General features: G+C 48.9%; 1 protein-coding gene across 3 annotated transcripts; it reads right to left on the bottom strand.

Annotated features, from left to right (window-relative positions):
- Positions 1 to 307: 307 nt before the first annotated feature.
- Positions 308 to 23,097, bottom strand: Elac2 (elaC ribonuclease Z 2). 3 transcript variants are annotated; one of them, XM_040748864.1, is made up of 24 exons: positions 22,799 to 23,097; positions 22,335 to 22,385; positions 22,127 to 22,197; positions 21,382 to 21,446; positions 20,359 to 20,416; positions 19,338 to 19,406; positions 17,973 to 18,119; positions 16,088 to 16,146; positions 12,775 to 12,833; positions 12,617 to 12,689; positions 11,930 to 12,042; positions 10,789 to 10,884; positions 9,837 to 9,978; positions 9,271 to 9,356; positions 7,468 to 7,586; positions 6,478 to 6,574; positions 4,523 to 4,661; positions 4,115 to 4,153; positions 3,881 to 3,990; positions 2,695 to 2,794; positions 2,493 to 2,613; positions 2,156 to 2,234; positions 1,503 to 1,647; positions 308 to 957 (listed from the first exon to the last, which is right to left on the bottom strand). In XM_040748864.1, exons 1-24 carry the CDS (start codon positions 23,023 to 23,025, stop codon positions 724 to 726), a joined length of 2,499 nt encoding a protein of 832 aa, XP_040604798.1. In that variant the 5' UTR covers positions 23,026 to 23,097; the 3' UTR covers positions 308 to 723. The 3 variants fall into 3 exon arrangements, with proteins under 3 accessions (XP_040604798.1, XP_005067677.1, XP_040604799.1); XM_005067620.4 differs by having other exon boundaries at positions 9,840 to 9,978; positions 22,799 to 23,096; XM_040748865.1 differs by lacking the exons at positions 10,789 to 10,884; positions 11,930 to 12,042; positions 12,617 to 12,689; ... (7 more) ...; positions 22,335 to 22,385; positions 22,799 to 23,097 and having other exon boundaries at positions 9,845 to 9,946.
- Between the last annotated feature and the right edge of the window lie 1,951 nt (positions 23,098 to 25,048).

Below are 25,048 nucleotides of genomic sequence, written 5' to 3'. Positions count from 1 at the left end.
CTTGCTGCCTCACACCCGAGTGTCTAACATGCTTTCCGTGCTCTCCTGCGTGGGGGGAATATACACATTAGAGGCGACTTTGAACATCCTTCCGAGTTTCAATCACTAACCTGTTTTCAGATCCAACAGGGCATTTAAGCCAAGGTGACATTTCTTCCTACTTTCAGAGTGAGTTTTGTTCTCATTGTGGAGCAAGAGAACAGGCTCCACAGATCTTTGCGGCCATTGGAGCATGCAGGGCACACTAGGTACCCCAGCCCACAGAAGACCCCCACACTGAAGCAGTACCATGATGAAGTCAAAGCACTCAGGATTCCAAACTTGAGCTTTATTGAGTCTGAGTCCTTGGAAATATTATTCTTGGAGCCTGGGACACATATACCCGATTTCACCTGGATCATGGCTTGAGTCTAGCATGCAGAGGGAGTCACTGTGCTAGCTGGTGAGGGCAAACACCTCAATGTCCATAACTTCTTTCAAGACTGGCTTGCTGTCTTCCACTGCGTGGCCTCCTGTCCCGCCACCGTGTACTCCTCCAGGCATGGGAGGCACCTGACAGATGGGTGCCCCCCCCCCCAGCCATGGTCGTGGAGGACTGTGTACTCTGATTCCAGGCTGCCTCCCAGCTAGATTGTCTGTGCTGGCTCCCTCCAGGATGACAGAAGATGTGGCTTCCACACAGGGCAGAAGTCCACAGCCTTTAGTCCAGGATGACTTAGACCTTCACTGGGTTCTGACCTTCTTACTCTGTGGGCTGTGCGGCTCCTCCATGAGGGCCCGCTTCTGCTGGGGTTCTGAGTCCTCCGGGCCATCCCCCTGCTGGGCCAAGAGGGCTGCTCGCACCAGCCGCAGCTCCCGCTTCTCCCTACGCTCTACCATCTCTTCAATGTCATCTGCGAACAGGGCCTTCAGTGAGGGAATCAGCTTGGGCACTGTTGGGAAGTCTCCAAAGCAGACCTGGAAGGACAGACAGGGCAGGGGCACGTTGAAAGTGGCAAAGTGGGATGAGACCACTTCTTGCTTACACACCCTCGGGCCATGGACCATGACTTAAAAGATCACTATTAAGGAGGGGAGCAAGTACTATGAAGAAAGGCCAATTCCCCGCTCCTGGGTAAGAGTAGGGAGACCAAAAGAAAAGGAAGCAAATGTTCCAGACTTTTCCATCAAGCTCCTAACAACCAGAGCTGGCTCACACTCTTTATTTGGGGAGGTGAAAGGGGCAGGCCTGGCTCTGCTACTCTGCCCCTGCCCTACAGGTTGGTGCTGAGGCTGCAGTGGGAATGGCCCGGGCCTGGGGCGGGGTTCTGGAATCTCCAGGGACCCTGTGGGCATGAAGACCCTTCAGGAGCAGACCTTGTCCTTAGTCTGATTTTGGTTACACCTGGCTAATAATGATAGAAAGCTGCGTTCTTTGGTGGTTCTAGGCCATAAAAGGAGAAGTGAACAAGGGCCACTTTCCTGCCTGGCCCTGTCCCTCAGGGGCCACGCAGCATACTGACCTTCATGTGGTCAAAGGCGATGCCAACTTTTTCATTGAAGTCAGGGCTGAAGAGGGGAATCTTGGCATAGCGCTGACTGAAGTGGTTCAGCATGATGAACTCGGCATTCATCCGCATCCCCACATCGATAGCCTGCGAGGTGGTGCTGTAGCAAAGAAGGCAAGGGATGCTGAGCCTTGGAGCAGGAGTCCACAAGCCTGTCCCTCCCTGCCCAGGGCGCCGAGGAGGGCTGGTAGAGTCCTCAGAAGGCTGTTTAGCCAGCACAGATGCTCCTGAGGGCCAGAGCCTGCCCACACTTCCTGAGAGGCTTTGCAGTGGCCTCTGGCTGTCCATTTGTCGGAATAACACCTGAGAAGACCCTGGGGGCACCTAAGAAAGTCAGTCTTAAAAACACCTTGTCATGACACCACTTTCCCCTGAATTGACAGTTTATTCCAGCTGGCTTGTTCTTTTAGAAACTCACACCTCACCACAGAACTCTGCCTGGGGGATATGCAAGAACAGAAGCAGAGTGCCCAGGAGAGCTAATGTGGGCTCGGGAAATTCCACAAGAAAGCCAGTCAGTTCCATCTGGCTGTGGGTACCTCTCTGGGGATGAGCTTAGCTTTCATTTGACAAAAGACAGGGTGACGAGGACTAGATGGCTTTGCTACCTGTGTGTCTTTTCCACCGCTTCCTCTTCTAAGCCATCCTCCAGAGTGGCTTCATGTATCAGGAGGTTGGCATCTTTCCCTGAACAGAAAGATGGGCATCAAGGAGGAGTTTGGATGAGTAGCATATACCCCTGGCATCCACAGCCATATTCTGATCAAATTCTCAGCTCCCTTAGTCCCTTGACTTGGTCCCTCAGGACGACAGCCAGGGGGTACCAATTGGGTAAGAACGAGTCTGCTATCTGTTGGCATCAGCTGCATACTCATCTGCACACACCTGGCACATGCCACATCCAAAGAACCTGGCGGGGGGCGGGGATCCACTACGCTCACTTACCCATCTGGATTAGAGCCTCACAGGGCATGGTGTCCCCCGAGTAGACCACTTTCCAGCCAGAGGAGTGTACTAGCGCACAGCCGAAAGCATGTTTGCAGTGCCGTACCAGGCAGGTCTGAAACTGTGGGAACAGAGGTGGAGAGCTCAGGCCCCACTCGCCACCCTGCCCGCCCTCTGTGGGGCTTACACCAGGCCCACTTACTTCTTCTAAGTCACATGTTTCCAACAGCAAGCTGATTAGCCTTTCGATTGAGGGACTGGAGACCTCTGCCCCTTTTTGAAGGCATTTGGCAGGAATTATACTAAGAAGACAAAGCATTTGAAAAATGATGATAATGTCTTTTCAAAAAGTCATTTAACACCTGCAACCACACTTCTATTCTTTGGATGAAGAACCTTCAGTGGTTTTTCTGTCACAGTAATGAAGACAGGAAAACTGATTCAAGCCTCACGCCCAGCCAATCACAGCAAGAAACTAACTCTAAACCTAACTCTAACACTAGCCATAACCCTAAATCAACTACTATTCCCAATCTTAACCCTAAACCTAACCATAACCTATCCCTAACCCTGACCCTAACCCCATGCCCAACCAAAACCTAATCCTAAACCTAACCCAAACCCTAACTCTAGCCCTAACCCTAACACTTATCCTAAAGCTAACACTACCCCTAACCTAAACTCCAATGCTAACATAACCATAATCCTAACCTTACCTTAACCCTAACCTAACCCTAGATCTAACCATAACCATAACATAACATTAATACTGATCCTAAATCTATCCCTGGATGTGAGCTGGGTCAGCCCTGCCATGCACCACCTGGTTTAGACATCTCTGTGCCTGCAGCTGTTTAGGTACTTGACTCGAGCTGTCGCTGCAGAGACAGTGGCCAGTCATGCGGTACAGAGCTGTTGTGAGAACTGGGACACTGCTCCAAGGGCAGTCCTGCCAGGAATTTAGCAACCACCCCGTCAGCTGGTGGACTGGAAGGAGGTAGCAGTGTAAGGCAACAGCCTGGGGGCTGGTGCGCAGGGTTGTTGTGGGATATTTTGCGCGCTGTGTGAAAATGTATTACTGTGATTGGTCTAATAAAAACCAAATGGTCAATAGCTAGGCAGGAGGTACAGGCAGGTCTTTGGGGAAGAGAGAGAACTCCAGGAAGAAGGTGGAGTTGCTAGCCAGATGCAGAGGAAGCAGCATGGGCAGTACAAAGATAAGGTAATGAGCCACGCAACAGAATGTAATTTAAAATAAGTAGGTTAAGTTATAAGAGCTGGTGAGACATCCTAAGCTAAGGCCAAGCTTACATAATCAATGAGTCTCCATGTTGTTATTTGGGACAGGCTGATGGGACAGAGGAAGGCTGGTTCCACAGGGTGCTCACCTGATGTGGTGCAGAATCTCCTGGCACTGGTTGTGATACTGCTGCAGCCAGGGCCTGAGCTGGGTAGGAGCCACCACCAGCAAAGGCTGGAAGGGTTTCCCCAGAGACTCCTGAAAGAAGATTCCAGGGCAGAGGCAATAAGTGGACTTCCCAGTAAAAATGGTTTGGACTCAGTGATAGGTACAGCTGGCAATGAGCAGCCAATTACCAAAGTCGGTCAGATGCCTCACTTACCAACGCATGCTCTCTCTGCAGCAAGATATTCAGCAAGCCCTGAGGAGAAGAGCACATGTGAGGAGCCAGGCCCAGCTGTCAGCTCCACAGGTACCTGCCTGCCTGCCAGTGCTTCCTAGCTCACTGACCCCACCCCTATCCCACATCACAGGTCAGGCGGCACATGCTAACCAGCGACTGAGATGCTACAGGCAGAGAAGCACAGCTGTATGAGAAAGCGGGCAATGGGCTGAGACGTAGGGAGCCCTAAAAGGCCGAGATTGGCTGGGTGTGTTGGACAGGCTGTGTGTGAAGCAAGAAGAGCCGAATAAAGCCAAACGTTTGGTTCTAGAGGGAACGAAGCGCAAGTCCAGACTAACGGAGCCAGCACCCCCTCCCCCATGCTGACCTCTGGAGTCCCACACTCACCGTGTGGTGGTCTGCGTGCAGGTGGGACACAAACACAGCAGTGAGGTTGCACAGGACTCTGTCTATTTGCTGTCCATAATGGCGGCACAGCTGCCCAAAAGTGCCCTCTCCACAGTCCAGCAGCATAGACTTGTCAGGGCTGCAGAAGACAGTCACCAACAGGAGAGGCTTAATCAGACTCTCCAGAATGGCATTGCTGCGGCAGGGACAAACCAGGCAGCAGCTATGGACATCCCCACTCCGCCTTCCACAACCACACCCTGCTGTCCTTTGTGGAGCTCATAAGAAAATAAACTAATTAAGCCACATGGGTCATTCTAGACCAGTCTAGCATCTCTATATGAAAGAAAGATCCAAAGAACCCCGAAGCCTTTCAGAATATACATCAACACATTGCTGTGTGGCAATAACAGAAAAGAGAAAAGGGCAGACTGTGGACCGGGAGTCAGTCCTCACAGCATCCCTCTGCTTCTCCCGAAAGGGCTACACTGCCGAGAGTGCCAGAGACGGCATTATGTCATAGAAATGGCTCCCAGTGCCCTTTGTAAGTGGCCCTGTTTTCTTGGCCCACGTCTTCAAATGGTCTTGAAACAGGATGCGCTGCATGACCCTTCTCTGGGGAAGTGGCTAGTGTGACTCAAGGTTTCTCTCAGCTGTCTGGAGTAGACAGATGGAGGTACCCCTCTGGATCCCTGCCTCTCTCAAGGAAGCCACAAGATTGGAAGGGCCACATGTATGCAAAGACACCTCATTCTAAAGACAGTGACTTCTAGGGAAGAGTTTAAATGAGAAAAGGCTGGTCCCGTTCACATCAACAAGGGTGCCAGGCTGAATTTGGGGATCTGAAACCAGAAGTCTTCACAAGAGGCCAGGCAATTCCAACCCTCTTGCCTGCATTTCTCACTCATGAAGAAAACATGCCTAGATTTGAAAACATTTAACCTCAGGTACGCCTGGGAACTGCAATGCACAGTCTGACCTCAGGTGCATCAGAGTAATGCAGTGCACACTGTCTGACCTCAGGTGCAACAGACCAATGCAGTGCACACTGTCTGACCTCAGGTGCGCCTGGACACTGCAGTGCACACTGTCTGACCTCAGGTATACCGGTCTAACCTCAGGAGCTCCTGGGCACCGCAGTGCACACTGTCTGACCTCAGGTGGATCTGAGCACCTACAGTACACACTTGCAGTATTACTCGATTATTGTTTGTTCATCACTAGCACCCATAATAATGAGCTCCCAGAACTTCACCAGTATGCTTCCTTGACAAACATGTCTGCAGAGCCCTCATGAACATTTCACAGTGACTCTCACACATATCTGCGGATAAATGAACCTAAGCAGACCCAGAAATCAAACAGGAAAAAAAAAAAGAATTCAAATGGGCTGAATATAAACAAATTACAAGACCCCCAAAAGCTTTGAAATGCACCAGCAAGAAGTTGAGGGAAATACAGGTACTGGCTTAGACATCAGCTCAAGGCCTGCACCTGCAGTTTAGGCTGCAGAACTGAAGCAACCTCTCTTAGTATGCATTTGCCAGTCATCCAGGTCAATGGTCACCTGCCCTTCACAGGTTTCAATGTGTAAGCTCACCAGGACACCCCTCACAATGTGTACATTGGAAAGAGGAGAGGTTTCAGCTTTTCTCCAAAGTCATATCGGGATGGATCTGCATGTTTCCCAGAAGTAAGTAACTAGACACAGTAAGACCAGCACTCAAGAGGCAGATAAAGGAGAGCTGCCAGAAGTTCCAGGACAGCTGGGTCGACATAGTGAGTTTCAGGACAGCCAGGGTTATAGCATGACCCTATCTCAACAATATATTCTAAATAAAATAAAACGCAGCAAAGCCCACTCCTTCTGCTCCAGGACAATCAGCCTGCTGAGTGGAGAGGACTGTTTAGTGGTAAGCTCTGGTGGATAGCACCTTCTGGGGCAAACATGGTACCTTAAGTTGATGAGTGTGGAACTGACATTTCGGATCTTCATTGGGATGGCAGACCCCGTACCCAGGAAGACAATTTCAGGATACTGGCTTCTTTTCTCTGTGGAAAATACAAGTGAACTTGAGCCAGCATTCTGTCATGTGGTGGGGCAAGCAATCTGGTCCAATCCACCTTCCCGGAAGGGCGCTGGGTGAATGGATTTCCCTCTCAATATGAGGCCTGCAGGCTGTCAAGGAAAGAAAGCATCTGGAAGATAGTAATTACTCAGGCCTTTCTTAAAAACAAAACACTAAATGACACAGACAGTTTAACTCCGAATCACCACTTCCTCCGTGCAGGCGACACCTCCACTTTCAACAAGACTGCACTCCTTGTGTGTCTACCCTCCCATCTGCTGAGCGGAAACACAGGCTAGCTAGCCCTCAGCTTCACCTGGGTGGCCATGAGCTAACACAACAGGGCAGCAACTTAATCAGAAAGAAAAGTTCTTCCCAGACATACATGGGAAAACGTATGGTTGACCTAGCACTGACCTTTAGAAAATCAAGTTTCCAGAAAAAGGCCATCTGGCTAGGTTACTCCAGCATCCTCTTTTATCACTAATCTAAGAAAACCCTAAAAGTACAGAGGTCACAAAGCTCTCCAGTTGCTTTCTCTGATGGAGCAATAAAATTGGTAATGTGGCCATCATCCTCCATGGGCCTTCCCAGTCAACCAGAAGATCCCAACAGCAACCGTATCCAAGGGAAGATCAACATGGTCTCACATGAGTTCCCCAAACCATTTTCCTACGAGTGAGCCCTCAAGAACGCCCAGACACTGCCACTAAACATGGAGCACATGTACTAAGGTCCTCAACACCTACCGCAACCCTCTTCTGTAATACAGAAAAGCCCTGAGTTAAATAATCTGGTTTTGTACAATGCCCTGCTCAAGACTGCAAGCTTCAGGTAGGCAATGCTTAGGAGAGGCTGCCCAGGGCTCTGACTCACCTTCTGGGGCTGGGCTTTCCTGCACACTCTTCTTATACTCTTGCACACGCTCCTGGAAATTGGGGAGCTCCAAGGCCTCGGCTATGAATTCATCAGTATTGCAGGTGAGTGTGGTATCCCTGTAGGGAAAAAAACTTAGGTGACCCAAGGGGCCGGCACAGTCCCTCGGCAAACGCTGGGTTCGATGTTCAGAACACGAGCTCCTGGATGACGATGGGGGAGGTTATGGGGAATCGCAGCCTTGCTGGAGGAAGTACATCACTGGAGCTGAGTTTTGCGCGTTAATAGCCTTGACCCTCTTCCAGTTCACTCTCTGTGCTTTGTGTTTGCGGTTGAGACTGCCATCTTCAGTTTCTGCCACTCCATGCCTTTCGCTTGCCGCCATGCTCCCCACCACGATGAACCCTTACCCCCTGGAATCGTAAGTCAAAATAAACTTTCTTCCATCAGTTACTTTGGTCATGGTGTTTTATCACAGCAACAGAAAAACAGATACAGGCATAGAACAGTCCTACAGACAATGACCTAGGCAGTTGTAGTCTCTGGAACCTTCCTCAACTAAAGGTGAATGAGTCCCGAACAACCCTGGCTCTTTATAACCTCTCCAGCCTCAAGCTGACAACGAGGCCTTCCAGGTGATTGGGCAAGATGAATCCTTCTTTACAGTGGAGTTGTCCCTGAAGCACACATCCCCTACCTAAGGTTGTGAAAATTACGTGTCTCCACATATGAGCCAATGTCCCCTAGGAGGACCACAAAGGCCCTAACTGAGAAGCAGGGTTCCAGCGAGCACCTCTCAAATTAAAGTGAGCATGCACACAACTAACAACTGAGAACCCTGGTGATCTGTAGAACCCAAACTGGTATCAGTTCTGGGGTGGAGCTAGAGAGCCTACACCCTCAGCAAGCCCCAGTGAATGCTGGTATTGCTGGTCTCCTCCATTTAGCACCAATACTGAGAGTGCTGGTTCCCTGGGCTAGCTGATTAGGAAAGTCCCCCAAAACTTAAAAAGCAGCCCCAAGCCAACCTCTCCAGATCAACTCAGTCTGGGACCTCGGGATGACATTTTCACTGGCACGTGGGCTGAAAAAGGTATGTAATAATGCCCACGGCCCAAGGCATTCCACCTCAGAGCAATGACTATTCAACCAGAACAGCACACAGTGACGTTCTATAACATGACCTGAGAGTTAAGGAAGCACTAACACCCCACACTCATATCCCAACAAGACAACAAGCCATCAGGTAGCCAGCAAACACTTCTCACATGCCTGGGAGTGTGTAAGCAGGCGCTTTTTCCAGGTGGCACTGTATGGTCACAGGTACCTAAAAGAGCCACACCCAGTGACCCCATTACCCCGCATTTAGAAATTACCTTTAGGAAGCAGAGTTTCAAAGACACATTCAAGTCATTTACTTTTGTATTAAAACAAGGAAAAGAAAGTCCAAGATGAGTAAAATATTACTGTCAGAAATACCATTAAAGACCTTTTTACTGGGGCCAGGTATAGTAGCACATATTTTTAATCCTAGCTTTGGGAAGCAGAGGCCAGAAGATCTCTGAGTTTGAGGCCAGTGTGGTCTACATAGCAAGTTCCAGGCCAGCAAAGGCTACAAAGTGAGACCCTGTCTCAATAAACATCCTGTTAATGGAGCTGGGCTCTCCTGCTGCTGCACAGGTGACCACTGTGGCAGACACCATGGGGCTACAAACTTTCCAGAATACCGACCACTACTGACCACTTTCAGAAGTCCTCCCAAGCCCTGCCTAGATGTCCCCACATGCTCAAAACGGCACACACCTCTGCCACTCTCTCTTGGGGCGGAGCTGATACTTGAGGAGGCATTCGCCCCGAACTATGGGCAGGCTGAGGGCAGAGCTTTCCTCCTGGAAGAGACAAAAACACAATTCATGGTGAGAAAGCAAAGGTGAGGAATCCACGGACTAGGACATTGCAGGACACGAGCTACATTACTGCAGAAGCTGGTGAGACAGGGGAAGATGTCAGGGTGGGTGAGGCTTGGTCAGGACGTTGAGTGACACGAGCTACCTTACTGCAGAAGCTGGTGAGACAGGGGAAGATGTCAGGGTGGGTGAGGCTTGGTCAGGACGTTGAGTGACACGAGCTACCTTACTGCAGAAGCTGGTGAGACAGGGGATGATGTCAGGGTGGATGAGGCTTAGTCAGGACATTGCGGGACACTAGCTACCTTACTGTAGAAGGTGGTGAGACAGGGGAAGATGTCAGGGTAGATGAGGCTTAGTCAGGACGTTGAGGGACACGAGCTACCTTACTGTAGAAGGTGGTAAGACAGGGGAAGATGTCAGGGTAGATGAGGCTTAGTCAGGACGTTGAGGGACACGAGCTACCTTACTGTAGAAGGTGGTGAGGCGGGGGAAGATGTCAGGGTGGATGAGGTTGAGTTGAGTTTGGATCTTGTGGCTGCGAAGGTTGTGAACCGATGAACAAGTTTCATTCAGAATCAGGTGCTGGGTGTCAGGTCCGAACCTAAGGAGAGCCAACCCATTGTTAACAGTGTCTGCCGGGAAATCATCCTACCTCAGGGAAAGGACTGCAGACAAACAGGTTAATGTGGATGGACATGTTCAGTTATGTCATTTGCCCCAAACAATGACCACACAGCCAGACACAACCCTGCTGCTTCTGTATCAAAGCCCAGGGTTTTGTTCCTCCTGTGGCTGCCTTTGGAATGTTCAGGAAAGAACGGTGGGAAAACTAAGAAAGTGTAAGAGCTTCATGTATGAATGTGAAAACATCACCACAGAGTGTGAAAAAGGCCTATAGACAACTCGTGTTTTGACACAGACTTCCAAGGAACAAAGATAGAGCTTAAGACTCAGAACTGCTCAGGGCAGAGAGGGCCGGGAGATATGCCATGAAGCGGATGACAGGACAGCTCAGGAGCCACTCGAGGTCACCAAATAACCAACACTTCTGGTGCTATTAACTAGTGCAGGAAGATTAAATGTTGGTAGACCTTCTCCTCACAGACTCTCTCGAGAACAAGCCAGAGCAGTTAAGTCACACGTAGATGTGCAGTAGAAGCTGACAGAAGCTGTTCCTTACGTTTGTCAGTCTCTCCCCTGCCCCGATTGAGCAGAATGTAAAAGGGTATGACCAGGAGTTGTGACAAGTGGGAAGTGGGGCACTACACACAAACCCTTCCTGCAGACAGACCTGCCCAGAATTCACAAGAGAAAATTCAGACAGGCTCAGGTGAGAGCAGGCAGTGAGCAGAAGTACATCCAAACACCACCCACAAGAGTTGCCCTTTGTCACCTGGACTGGTCTCCATACCTCTCCATCCACTGCTGGTACCTGCTGTCAATGAGTACAGATTCTGGGGCAATATGGGCCACTAAGGCCACGGGGGCATCGGCCTCTTCCTGGTACCTGGGCAGAAGGAAGAATGGGGTTTCCTTTAGAAAGAGATACAAACTCAGGACATACATGGAAGGGAATCGATTGCGCAGCCATGAATTGGAATACTCAGTGATGTCATGGGTACCACCCCTTGCTCAGGCCTGGTCTAATAGGCTCTGCTGCTTGAAACCTTATTAAGACAGTCTGTGTCCAGGGCACTGACACCACGAAGAACAACGTGGCCAAGGGAGAATTCCTGACACTGCTGTGGAAAAGAACAGGAGCCAAAAGATTTGTTGTACAAGTGGAATAAGCCAGCATGTGAAAAACAAGTAAACAAACAAGCCACTAATGAGGGAAATTTTAAAACAGACACGAGGCTTATGGGTTCTACGTAAGGTAGTGAAATACACCAAACTCAGCACTAAGGAGGCTAAGGCAGGGTCACGTGACCAGGACCGGCTGAGCCGATATGGTGATATCTTGTCTCAAAGAGAACAAGGGTTGGCAATAAAGCTCAGTGGCATTGTCACTTGTCACGTGTGTCCAGGACGTGGTGGAGGGACTTCTAGCCAGGACTCAAGTGCAGAAGTGTCTGCTTTCCAGTGCACATAACACTTGGGCCGGAAAGCCATGCTGAGACTGTCCCTCGCACAATCTAGGTCACAGCATCTTCAACATTTCACCCTACCTCATTAGTCTCAACATAGGTGAGGGAAGAAAATTCATTTAGGAAGAAATAGGTCAAATACTTTATTCTAAATTTACATGTCTCTCTCTTACTCATGTGTGTTCTCCCCTCATCTCTCTCTAAGTTGCAGTTGACTTGTCTAGTCCTCAACGACTTATTGTTGTCAGTTCCCAAATTTTCTTCCAAAGACCAACAACTACAAACACTACCCAACTCTTGCCAAGAAGATCAAGACACACCTTGAACCCAAAATCCTGGCCTTGCTAGAGACATGGTATACCCCAAGGACATGATCTGTTTTGGGGACATGGACGCCTGTGCTGAGCTAGGTGTGCTGAACAGTGATGGCTCTCACTTCTCCCATCCGAAGTCCCTCATCATTACCTTTTAAAGGTGTCATTCTCACAGATGGGCTGGATGAATCCTTCATCAGGACATTCTACCACGATAAACACAAGACCAGGATCTGGGGGCGTGCAAAGCTCTTCAGGGGTGATCTAGAGAATTAGACAGGTTGCTGATTGCAGCAGAGTGCTCTTCCAGAACAGTCTCAACTCAGGCACAACCAAATGTCCTTCAGAGCAACTCCTACCATTACCCAACCCACACTCAATACATAGAGTACAAGTCCTGCTCTGTTTGTTCCTATTTCAGCAGACAGGCAGTAGTTTATGGAAACATTTTCAAACCAGAGTGGCCAGTGGGAGGGTTAGCATGTAAGATATTCTCAACACCAGAGAAACCCCCTTAGACGAAGCGCCCATTTCTCCTATGACACTTGCTAGCAAAGCCCATCCTTGAAGGCAGTCACTGCTCTACAGGCACAAGGGAAAGCATCTCCACATGCAAAGGCCTACCAGGTGTGAGCAGACAAGGTACAGGAAAGCTTGGGCAGAGCACTGCAGGGGTCCACCACTAGTTAAGCGTTCTACCATGCAGCCAAGATAAGGCAATCCCAAGGTGTCCCACACATCTTTCAAAGTGCCATAAGTTTAAGGCAGACGGTGGCTCCGCCCAGTGTGCCAGGCCCCCCACCTGTCACTGCTGAAACCTGGGAACCAGGAGCCTCACCTCCCTTCCTTCGTGAGTGATACTCTCCCCGTTCTTGACAGCAGCAATGATGGGTGCAATGGCGGCCGTCCCACTGAAAGACAGGCGTGCGCTCTGTGAGACACATTTTTTTTTCCAACAGAGACCCACCACCGAGTTCCCAAGGACCTGACACTTACACAGGAAGGCCCAGCTCCTTTGCTTTAAGCACCAAGAAGTTTCCTCTCCTCAAGTGAAGCTGTGACAAAGGGAATGCAAACAGAATTTCAGATGCTGATGAAGCATTTTTTCTAAACTTTCAGACGTGTATCCATGTTGTTACTTCCTCTCTATTCAAAGTGCAGTAGGTATACATATTCTAAAGCAGTGTTTATTTCGAAAGGGTTTAGCACTAAAGCCAGATGAACTAAGATGTGGTGCTTACTCCCACCATCACCTTGCTGTGAACTTAATAAAGTGTCACTCTTCCATGTCCCAGTTTACCAATAGCATGGATGCTAGCAAATTACAGTTAACAAATAACCCTTAGGAGAACCTCAGTGTACCTGGGCCATCATTCAATCTCACATCAGGATGCTACCAAAGCAGTCTACTGGAGGAGTGCTGAACACTGCCCTCTAGTGTCAACAGAATGGATAGTGGTTTTCTTCCTCCTTCAAACATTTGACAGTATTGGGCTCCAGCTTTTAATGGAGAAAGAAAAATCGTAACAAATTTCCAGTATATTCCTCTCCCATCTGATGACACAGCCATCCTACAGCTCTGTAAACTTCTGTCTGACCTTCCCAGGACCCAGAGTTCACACAGGATGACACAGAAGGCCATCAGCAGGTCTCTGCTGAGTCACATTTGATCTCCATTTTCTTCCTTAAATCCTGAGTAACTGCTGAGTTCACTTTTATCTTCCTTAGTTGAGAAGTTGCTCTTAGGAGCAAATCTGGATGCCAGAGTCTCATTCTCCAGGCTCTGGACTTTCCCACCTTACACACTAGGGTGCTAGTGGGAGGACTGTGGCTTTACACAAATCCAGGTGGCACACACGCCACAGTGCACAAGCGCCTCACCACACACCAAGTGAGTCTGAGCACAGGAGGGACATGTCACAGCAAGAGCCACTTGCAGTCTCTCTGAGCAGGATTCAAGCCAACACCTGCTCAACAGGGAGAAGCACAATAGGCCAAGGAGATCCCAGTAGCAGCACAGCTGCTCCGGCCCACACTGCCCTATCCGATGTGCTGCTCCAGGCCCTGTGTTCAGAAACTGTTTTCTCTGGCTGCTGTAACTAGAGCTAGCTCACTGCTTTCCTAATCTTCCCCTGAAAAGCATCAATATTAACAAGAAGAGGAAAGAGAAGGCTGAGAGGATGACCAAGATCAGAAGTGCAGCAGAACATAGCAAGCTCAAGGCCAGTGGGGGCAACTTAGCAAGACCCTGTCTCCAGATTAAAAAATCCAAAGGGACTGGAGACACAGCTCCATGGCAGAGAGTTTACGAAGACACACAAAGTCTCTTAGACTCTGACTCTAGCATTGATGGCAAAACAATGTAGCAGCAGAGAAAGAGAAAGCCAGGCCACCAGCCTGTAGCTATAGCAAGTGGGCTTGCAGGTCAAGAACAGCTGCCTGAAGACACACAGCTGCCTAAGCACACATACATGATCTATATCGTGCTCAGTGTAATTACTTAGAAAGGGAGGAAGTGTGTTTCACAATGCAAATAGCATACAAGAGTTAAGATGTTATTTTCCTAACCTTCAGAAACACACATGTAATGTGCCTACTGGCATCAGTGCTTACACAAAGTATAGTTGTTATTCCGATAGACAAAAATGGTATCCACAACAATGCCATTTTGCCGCTGCACAAAAATCCCAGATTGTTTTTTTTTCCTTTTGGAGCACCTGGGATTGAACCTAGAGTCTTGCAGATGGCAGGTGAGTCCTCTATCAATATATATATATATATAACGCCAGCTCTCAAACAGAGCTAGAACTCAACATACCTAGCATAAAAACAATACTGCCTCACCACATTTGGACAAAAATATTTGTTACAGGCTGTACTGTAACAAAGCTTTTGGATAGTGAGGCCCTATTCAAAGTAGACTAAGTCACGTGGTCACACAGCTTACCATAATAAAATGTGAGTTTTTTCAGGCTGCAGATTTAGCCTCTGAATGGGAGCCAATATCAAAATCAATGTGACTCAAAGAGCTGAATTAGGATGGTGAAATGAAATGAGAGTTGAAGGAGGTGGAAGCTCAAATGCCTGACTTTCAGGAAACAAGCAACAGTTGCTCTGAATGACTTCTGAATTTGGTGTGGACCGGCCACCCCCAACACCAAATGTGTGCAGCATGACAGGGCACTGGATGAGAATTTGAAACACCAACAAACCACAGAAGGTGTGAGAAGGAGGTTGTTCTCTTCTGTCCTTTGTCAGCACAGGTAACCCAGGAGCCTCCTGCAGATGACTGCACAGGTGCCCACACAGCACAGGTGACCCAGGAGCTTCCTGCAGATGACTGCACAGGTGCCCACACAGCACAGGTGACCCAGGAACCACCTGCATATGACTGCACAGGTGCCCACACAGCACAGGTGACCCAGGAACCACCTGCAGATGACTGCACAGGTGCCCACACAGCACAGTGACCCAGGAACCACCTGCAGATGACTGCACAGGTGCCCACACAGCACAGTGACCCAGGAACCACCTGCAGATGACTGCACAGGTGCCCACACAGCACAGGTGACCCAGGAACCTCCTGCAGATGACTGCACAGGTGCCCACACAGCACAGGTAACCCAGGAGCCTCCTGCAGATGACTGCACAGGTGCCCACACAGCACAGGTGACCCAGGAACCACCTGCATATGACTGCACAGGTGCCCACACAGCACAGTGACCCAGGAACCACCTGCAGATGACTGCACAGGTAACCCAGGAGCCTCCTGCAGATGACTGCACAGGTGCCCACACAGCACAGGTGACCCAGGAACCACCTGCATATGACTGCACAGGTGCCCACACAGCACAGTGACCCAGGAACCACCTGCAGATGACTGCACAGGTGCCCACACAGCACAGGTAACCCAGGAACCTCCTGCAGATGACTGCACAGGTAACCCAGGAGCCTCCTGCAGATGACTGCACAGGTGCCCACACAGCACAGGTGACCCAGGAACCACCTGCAGATGACTGCACAGGTGCCCACACAGCACAGGTGACCCAGGAACCACCTGCAGATGACTGCACAGGTGCCCACACAGCACAGGTGACCCAGGAACCACCTGCAGATGACTGCACAGGTGCCCACACAGCACAGGTGACCCAGGAACCACCTGCAGATGACTGCACAGGTGCCCACACAGCACAGGTGACCACATAACAGATGGTTGCACAGGCACAGATGCCAACAGAAAGTCCCAGCACACACCACCTGCTGGCCACGGGCCACATGCCCACTCATTGCCCACTTTTGCCAAACTTACCTTGCATATAAAAGCCACCACTAAGGAAGGGTCCCTGCCACCTGCTTTCCTGTTGGCACCTGAGAAGAGCACATTTAACTAAGTGAACATGAAGGCTGCATTTGCTTCTCAAATTACTATCCCTTAATTCTCCCTCAGTACATTAAAGAGACATTGCTGACCCCATCCTGAAGTACAAGGAAGACCCTGTCCTTATTATACACCTCTTTATCCTTTTTCTGTCAACAATAAGTGAATAGAAAATGTGAAACTCCAGCAAGGCCTAATGGTACATGGTTGTAATCCCAGCTACTTGGGAAGCTGAGGCAGGGGGACCAAAAAAGTTCAAAGGTAGCTCAGACAACTGTCTCAAAATAAGGAAATAAAAACTAGCCCAAGGAGAGAATGCTTGTTTACCAGGCCCAAGGCCCTGGGCTCATCTCCAGTACAGTGGAGGGAGGGGAAGGAAGAGAAGGTGAGGAAGGAAACTCCAGCCAGAAAACACATAATGCAAGTAAAACTTTCACATGTCCCATTTGGCATACTATTTGGGGGCAGCATAAATAAGCTGTAATATTTAAATTTTTTTTATTTCTTTATGGGGTTGGAGTGGGTTTAAGTGGGTGTGAGTGTGTGTGTATGTGTGTGTGTGTGGGGGGGGGGTGACACTGTGCTTATGTGGCAGTCAGAGGACAACCTGCCAAAGTTAGTTCTCTCCCTGTACCATGTGGGCTTTAGGAGTCGAACTCAGGTTTTCAGGCTTGGCAGCAAGTGTCTACCCACCAAACCATCCTGCTAGTCCTCATTGTAATGTTTAATAAGCAAGTACATAAATATGAAAAAAATGAGACAACAGCTAAAGGCATGAAGGAGCTATGTGGGTTTTGCTGCTTTTCATACAAAAGAAGCATGTCAGGGTCTGCCTTCTTAGTCACCAAACAGATGCCCTGAGACCAGCAGGAGCTGACCCACCTGTGCCCAACACTGAAGAGCAGACAGAGCACTGAACTCCTCAGACAGACAGAGCAAGTCTTGGGTAGCCATCTTCTAAGAGGGGCCGACCCTCTCCTGACTTGTCTGCTGTGTGAGCAAAGCAACCAGTCTCTGCATTATTGTTTCATTAATGAAGAAAAAAAGCCCCCACACCCACGAGCTCGCCAGGCCCTGCTCCTGTATGAACACACATCCTGGAGCTGTCCAAACTGGAGCTGCAAACTGGCCTGACACTCAGGACCTGCACCCTCCTTACAACCTTTCTTGACCTCTCTCCAGGGCTTTACATGACAGGGGAAAGCATCTGCTTATACAAACAGCTTTCTTACAGAGAAGATCCTAACTCAGAGCAGTAAGAGACAAGATCCGTCATTTGTAACACGGATAGGGGCACAGAAAAGACGCATACCGTATGACCTCACCCACATGTAGAATCTAAAATAAAAAAAAATCCATCTCACAGAAAAAGTCGAGAAAGGAGGTTGCCAAAGGCCAGGGGAGGGGGTGGGGTAGAGTGGGGACAGGGATACGCTGATAAAGGAGTGCAAAGTTTCAGGTGAGCTAGCAACAGGCCACGCTATGCTGTGACCACAGAAAACAATGTTCTGTTCATTTCAGAATTGCGCACACAGAGATGGAGAGGTGACTCAGTGAACAAAGCGTGTCCAGCATGCATGAGGCACTGGGCGAGGCACTGTGGGAGGGAGGGTCACTTAAGTATACGTTTCTAATATGCTCGGCACAACACGCAGCTTGGTGAGGTGGCAGGCATGCTAACTAACTTGACTCTTTCCACATAGATCAATACAAATTCACTGCACCCTGAATGTACACCAGTACTGTCTGTCAATTAGAGATGATCTTTTAAAAGGGCAAGGCATTGAGAACTACAAGGCCCGCCCCCACAGCTTACCTGCACTGCTGCCATCTGGACAGTGCTCCCCATTTTCAGCTGACACATCAGTTGATGCAGAGTCTGATGATGACTGTTCTGGACTCAGCCTGTTGGGAGACCTTTTTGGGCTCTGCAGTGGCTGTTGCTTGCCATACCTCTGTTCACCTGGGCAGCAGAAGAGGACATCGCATTACTCACATCACATGCAAGAATTCCCTAATGTCAATCAAACTAGCACTCTTTTCTCTGCAGTAGTAAATAGCCAGCTACCAGCCTGCTGGGCTCTCCCTGGCCGAGCCTTGTCCATAGAAGGATTCAGTAGTATTTGACCGAAAGCATCCAGGCTATAGACTAGTTCAGTTATCACCATTCGGTTATCCCTGCACAGATCCCTGGGATACCCATCACCGAAAGAAGCAGAATTCTTCAGCTATTTAGGTATCAAAAATCCAGGGGGTGGGGGTGGGGACTGCTGATCTAAGAAGTTGAACCATAGCTGCTGGTCTTAACAGACCAGCTCCTCCAGGCATGTCACTCAGTCAGGACCTGCCGGGCTCCAGGGAAACACTGGCCAGCAGAATTGCACAGGTGTCAACCAGAGGAAGACACATGACAGTAAACTACCGTGTGCTCTGGAGGGAAGAAAAGGGTGCTGAAAAGAAAACAAGAAGGGGAGACACTTGCAGTTGGGGTTGGGAGGAGTGGCAGTAGCAGTCAGGTAGGAGAAGACACCTGGCCTGGAGGGAGGGAAGTAAAGAGAGACCTTAGGTCATCCCCTTGCTGGCCTTGAGCACTGGTGTCATCACTCAAGAAAAAACGCCCTTCCCTCCCATCTTTTACCCATGGTCAGCATAAACCTCAGCCGCCATCCCCCTCCTCCACTTCTGCCTTTGCTGGGTCTCTTGTCTGCTCAATAGTCTCTCTGCAACTGGCAGGATCACGCCAGTTTGCAACATCAAGGGCATCTCCCTACCACCAGGTCCTCTCTTCAGATGCAGGTAAGCCTGGCACAAGCTGTTCAGCCGGAGTGATGGGCAGAGCATCTCTGCTCCAACTCCAAGCCTCATCCTTCAACATGGTACCTCACAAGCACAAGCACGGCTGGAGCTTCTCAGCCCTCAATGTCCTTCTCTTGGGTTGCAGTCACTAAAGAGTCTCTTAAAAGGAACTTAAATACAACAAACGAAGGAACAAACGTGCCGGCTAGAGTGCAGTACCCACAAGAGGCTAAGTCCTACATATGCATCCAGCCTTAAATTTCTAATCGTGCTCAGAAAACAAACAGGCCACTCAAGCCAGTCCTCACTGCCTCTCCTCACACACACGTCCCTTAGGTAGGACCCACGGCCACCTCGTCTGGGGAAATCTGGCTCCCAGACTCACTGTGGATAGGGACCTGGTGAACAGTCATGGTCTCATCCTTGTACTCTGGTGCAGAGTGTGGCCGCACAGCTGCAGGAAAAACACAGGTCAAGAAATCAAGTGTCTTAGTAAATGGCAGGAAAATGAACCTGCAGGATCCCCACCCACAGCCACTAACTTGCCTTAGACTGTTACTAGGAATATGTCAGTAAATCCAGTTTTTAGATATATATATATACTTTAAGAAAAAAACAAAGCAAACAAACAAACAAACAAAGGGAAGCTGTAATCAGCCATTTATATGGAGCAGAGTCTAGGGAAGTAATGCTATGAGCATTGTACAGGATCCAGTAGGAAAAAGATAAACCAATATTTTACTCAAATGCAAGAGTCCTGAGTTAACAAGGTTACCAGCCAGGAACTCTATCATCTCAACCATGAGAACTGGTATAAATTCTGAAAGAAACTGTTAGTGCTTGACAATTCACATGAAATAAAAATAAATAAATCAGGCAGGGTGGTGGCGGCATACGCCTTTAATCCCAGCACTTGGAAGGCAGAGGCAGGCAAATCTCTGTTGAGTTCAAGGCCAGAATGGTCTACAGAGTGAGTTCTAGGACAGGCTCCAAAGTCACAGAGAAACCCTGTCTCAAAAATACCAAAAAAAAAAAAAAATCACTAAAAAATAAATAAATAAAAATAGAGAAGGAACAAGAGCCGGGCTGTGGTGGTACACGCCTTTAATCCCAGCACTCAGGAGGCAGAGGTAGGCGGATCTCGTGAGTTCGAGACCAGCCTAGTCTACAAGAGCTAGTTCCAGGACAGCCTCCAAAGCCATACAGGGAAGCCCTGTCTTGAAAAACCAAAAAGAAAAAAAGAAAAAGAGAAGGAACAAGAGAAAGAACAAAACCATAGCACGCTGAATGAAGCATGTGATTTTCAGGTTTGCTGTAAACCAGTTGTTGGTGGGTTCTAATTTGAAAAGCAGGGCTCATGCAAGAGGAAGGAAATATGAGATAACAAGTCACAGTCAACAACATACCCAGGTCTATTCCTTTCAAAGGACCAGAAAATATTTTGATTGCTTCTAGATATTTTTCCTAAAAAATAAGCAAGAAATAACTTGTGTTTTAAGCATAGGACACAGTAATAGATTCAAATAAGTAGACTATGGACTTACTTTATGTCAACACAAAACTTAGCAAATACTTTAAAAAAGTTTTAGCTTTGCAGATACTTATTATGTCTAGTATCACTAGATGCCATTAGATGTTTCAGCAACATTAAGAGGCATGAAGCTCTTTCTCTCTCATTAAAGCAGAGATGGAGATAAAACAAATGATAATACAATCAACTCAGTGGCAATTAGGTGTTCTGAAAGAGAAAACACACAGAATTGGAAACCAATTTGTCTGGAGAGACAGGTACAGCTTCAGAGGAAACGACTTTAGAAAGCAAAATAGCAGGTTAGCGCTGACCCTTGTGGCTCCAGCTTCACCACACATGTAGAGGTGTGAGCAGAGGGCGGGGCCTGTGGGACTTGGAGGCCACACTGTGGATGCTATCACACAGGAGATCCTAGGGTAGGAAGTGGCACAATGCTTGTACATCTGGCTGCTACGCAGGGGAGGGACTACCGTGAAGTGGGAACTGACAGGTAAGGCTACTTTGGTACAGACAGAAAAAGTTCAAGGAGATGGAGAGAAACATATTTGGCCACTTTGCTGGAGACAGAATTAGAGATGTCTGAAGTTTAAAAAGAACAAAAGCTTTAATTGTACCAAATATCTAAGATGATGTGGTACCTTCTATGCACCATTTCATTCACTCTGTAACAACCTTATGGAACATTCTGGCCACTTTATTAGTTAGGAAGCTGGGGCTGAAGGCAAAGCGGCTCACCCAGGGCCACACAGTTGGTATTTCTGCTCTAGGAAAGGAGATGTGCTTACTCCACTACCTGTTATCCCTGAGGGCAAAGGGTTAGGTTACCAAGATGAAGATTCTTGTCTGTTAACACTTTTAAAAGGAGGTGGTCTTGACAGGTGACTCAGGAGAGACTCACCAGTTGTGGAGGTCCAGAAAGAACACATTTGGGAAGCCCCGTTTCCTTTAAAGTTAGAATCATTCCTAAAAAGATTACAAAAATAAAAATAAAAATTAGGTCTATCAACATACAGGCACTGCCTGCCTGGAGGGTGGGGGAGGGGTTGTCTCTCACGGAACCAGTTTTTACCCATGTGTCCCTATTCTGGTTTATTAGCAACTGTGCAATACATAAAGAGAAAACAATATTAGCAGAGGTACTAGAGACAAGGCATCTTCCCCATGTGCCTCTAGAATGGGCACAGGTGACTGGAGGGAGGTAGGGAGGCAGTGGGCATGAAACAGGATGGCCACTGTCTATACATCACACCAGTAGCAACTGTTGGGGGGGTACGAGGGAGTAGAGGGGGCGGGCACTCTCTACCTCACTCCTTTCTGTAGCAATACCACTAAGCTTTCAAAATCTGGCTTCAACACAGTCTTGACGTTCCCAGTTGATGGCCAGGAACAATCTTGACAGTACGTGTTTGCATATGGCTGCTGGTGGCTTTCATGATAAATACCTTTACTCTCTTGTTAAATGTATGGTCCAGCACTGGAGGCCATCACCATGTCAAGACTTGCCATTCTGAATCTAGCTTTTTGCACTCAAGTATACAAGGAATTCTAGCTCCCCTGGGCTCAGAAGTTAAGCAAAGGAGTTGCAAGCCATGTTAAACTCCCAGAGACTTCCCACCAGCCTCTGACCTCCAAAACATACTCACCACACAACCCCCCAACATTTGACCAATGCATCCGAGTCAGAAATATGTTGTCCAAGCGAGCGACTTTCAGTCTAAGAAAAAACATACATTTCGGCGAGATGAAACACGGCTGACCAAAGATCACTTGTGCTGAGAAGTCTCACCTGCCTCTCACCTCAGCTTTCAAGCCCATAATCATCTCCACCCCAGAAGCCAGGTGACGACTCACTTGTGCTCCTGCATAAGTCGCTGGACACCTTCTCCGCAGTTAAAGAGGTACCTGTGGGAGGAGTATTACTATATTCAGAAAAAATCTGTTCTGCAAAATGATTTATTGTAGATACAACGGTATAACTACACCGAAGATGGCCTCGTTCTGCCATTCGCTGGTAAGTTTTGAACCCTCGTTGGTTAGTGACGGAGTAGTGGAGTTCAGTATAGGTCGGTGAGAAGAGGCCCCTTTGCCCATCAACTTACCAGACCAATCTAGCCTACACACTGTGAGGCCCCTGCCGATGGTACGACTCGGGCATGCCAAAAGCCACCCCCGACCCAGGCAATCCGAGGTACTGCACTGATGCCTGAAAACCATGCGGACTAAGGGAGGTAAGGGACCAACAGAGCTGGACAAGTGCGTGACTCGGAGCACGTGGCGATGCGACCAGACGACGGGGGCTGTAGGTCTGCACTGACCTGTTGAACTCAGAGAACACGTAGAGAGCGGCGCCCGAGTCCCGGCCACCCGCCGCCACCACCTGCAGGTACACGGTGCTCGGGCCCCCGGGACCCCAGGACGGGCCACGCTTCTCCCGCGTGCGCAGGTGTCGCAGCGGGTCTTTGGGAGGCCGCGGCCGACGAGCTGAGCCCTGCGACATGGTGCGCAGGCCAAAGGGACGCAGTAGCGAGCGCAACGCCCACATGCACTCGTACCCACCAGGCTGACAAGGCAGCCGGACCCCCTCGTGCCGCCACAAGCACCGCCCCTCCACCCCGCATGGCGGGACCGGCCAATCAGAGCGCGGCTACACGGGAAACCCGCCCACGCAAAGAGTTTCATCCAATTGCAAGGAGTCTTGGAAATCGGAGCCTGTCAGTCAAGGCGGATATAGCGTAAGCGAAAGCCAGAGAGCCGCCGGAGGCTCCGCCCCCTGACCAATTCCCCCATTCCCTGGGTTGCTATTTTCCGGATACTGTCATTTGCCGGGGGAGGGACTTCTGTGAGTGCAAGTACCGAAAAGCAGTACTGGGAAGTGATTGAACCTGTTCAGTTCATCTTCTGATGTTAGGATCCGTGTCCCTCGACAAAAGCACTCTGTGCTTCGCATCCTTTTTGCTTAGGATCGTGGAGAGCGTGTGGGAGATAGATATGGCTAATTTGATTCCCACTGTGGAATCAAAGGAACGCGTTTCAGATGATACTCTTTGAGGGTGAGAAAAGCAATAATAGACGTTAAGAGGATAAACTTTGTAGTCGTGCGTTTTATTGACTGAATGAGCCGATCCTCTCTCCCTTGAATTCCTTCAAGACGGGAATAGTTAACAGTGTCTTTGGGAAATACTTAGAATTGTATCACCCAACAACGTGGCCAGCGCTTTGAGTGGCACTAAAGAGAGACACTGAATAAATGATAGAAAAATAAACAGACGAAACCTGCGGGAAAACTTATTTAAACAACTATGCCGGAAGTGGTGGATCTTAGGCGGAAGCCAGACAATCACAATAGTGAGTTGTAGGTGAACCTGGAGCTGCCTGCCACATGCGACCCTTTCCCAACTCCAGCGAGCGTGCACACACACACACACTTTGGCTCTGCTCAGGGTGTGTTTCTTTGGCTGCCCCCCCACGCTTGGTGTGTGTGTGTGTGTGTGTGTGTGTGTGTGTGTGTGTGTGTGTGTGTGTGTGTGTGTGTGTGTTTTAATGCTGGAACTAGATAGATGGCTTAGAGTTCAAAAACACTGAGCACTCCATTTTAAAGTCCCCAGGCCAGTGCTATTCCATTTTAAATTTTTTCTTGACACCCCCACTCCCACAAATATTAAAAATAAACTATCACAAATTCACTTTCAGTTTTTGAGACAGGGTCTCTCTATGTCGCCCTGGCTGTCTTGGAACTCTCTATTTACATCAGACTGGCTTTGAATTCACAGAGATCCACTAACCTCTGCCTCCCGAGTGCTGGGATTAAAGATGTACACCACCACATCTGGTACAATTCTTTATTAAATGTTAGGAAGTACAATAAAAATCCGTGTAGGGGAATCTTCATACTAAATCCCCTAGACAAAAAAGTGGAGCTCTCTGTGTAGGGAAAAAAGGACCAGCCAAAGAAACACACCCTGAGCAGAGCCAAAGAAACACACTTTGGCCCTGCAACCAGAACCAAAGAAATGCACCCTGACCCTGAAACCAGTGCCAAAGAAACACACTTTGTCCATAGAATCAGAGTCAGTGAAAGATACAGCTGGTCCTAAAAATTAGAGCCAAAAGCATAAAAAGGACCAGTGAAAGAAATACACTTTGGCCCTGAAACTAGAGCCAAATCTGACCCTGAACCTGAGCAGAAAACCAACCAATCCCTGAGCAGGAGATCTAGCCAATCTGAGCTCAGGGATTAATATCTGACCAATCCTCTCCCTGGAAAAACTCCATCCTTAAGAAGTCCTATATAAACCCTGTGCCTGTTGAACTTGTGGCTGTCCAGCTGTCACCTTCCACCCAGGTAGATGCAGCCATCCTCCTGGATTCTTCCCTCCCAATAGATTCTCCATCCAGGCAGACTGTCTTCTCATGGCAGCCAATCTCCAAGAAGTTGGAGTGAAACCATAGTGTTTCTGGAGGATTGAACCCAGCACTCAAAATAAGTCTTGGATAGCATTCACCTGGAATCAAAGAAGAGTTAAACAGGCTCCACCTTGTGATCAAAGAAGTAAGCGTTCAGGTTC

The sequence above is a fragment of the Mesocricetus auratus genome, unplaced genomic scaffold, assembly GCF_017639785.1.
Source record: "Mesocricetus auratus isolate SY011 unplaced genomic scaffold, BCM_Maur_2.0 Super-Scaffold_100007, whole genome shotgun sequence".
Taxonomy (NCBI): Eukaryota; Metazoa; Chordata; class Mammalia; order Rodentia; family Cricetidae; genus Mesocricetus; species Mesocricetus auratus.
The sequence above is the reverse complement of the archived record's forward strand: the minus strand, read 5'-3'. Positions and strand labels throughout refer to the sequence as shown.

What these genes read in the sequence shown, in the direction of transcription:
- Elac2 (XM_040748864.1), bottom strand. Translation starts at nt 23,025, where the DNA reads ATGTGGGCGTTGCGCTCGCTACTGCGTCCCTTTGGCCTGCGCACCATG. An exon ending in GTGTTCTCTGAGTTCAACAG is followed by an intron (nt 22,386 to 22,798) that starts GTCAGTGCAGAC and finishes CTCCTCCCACAG; the next exon opens with GTACCTCTTTAACTGCGGAG. An exon ending in CGACTTATGCAGGAGCACAA is followed by an intron (nt 22,198 to 22,334) that starts GTGAGTCGTCAC and finishes GTTTTTTCTTAG; the next exon opens with ACTGAAAGTCGCTCGCTTGG.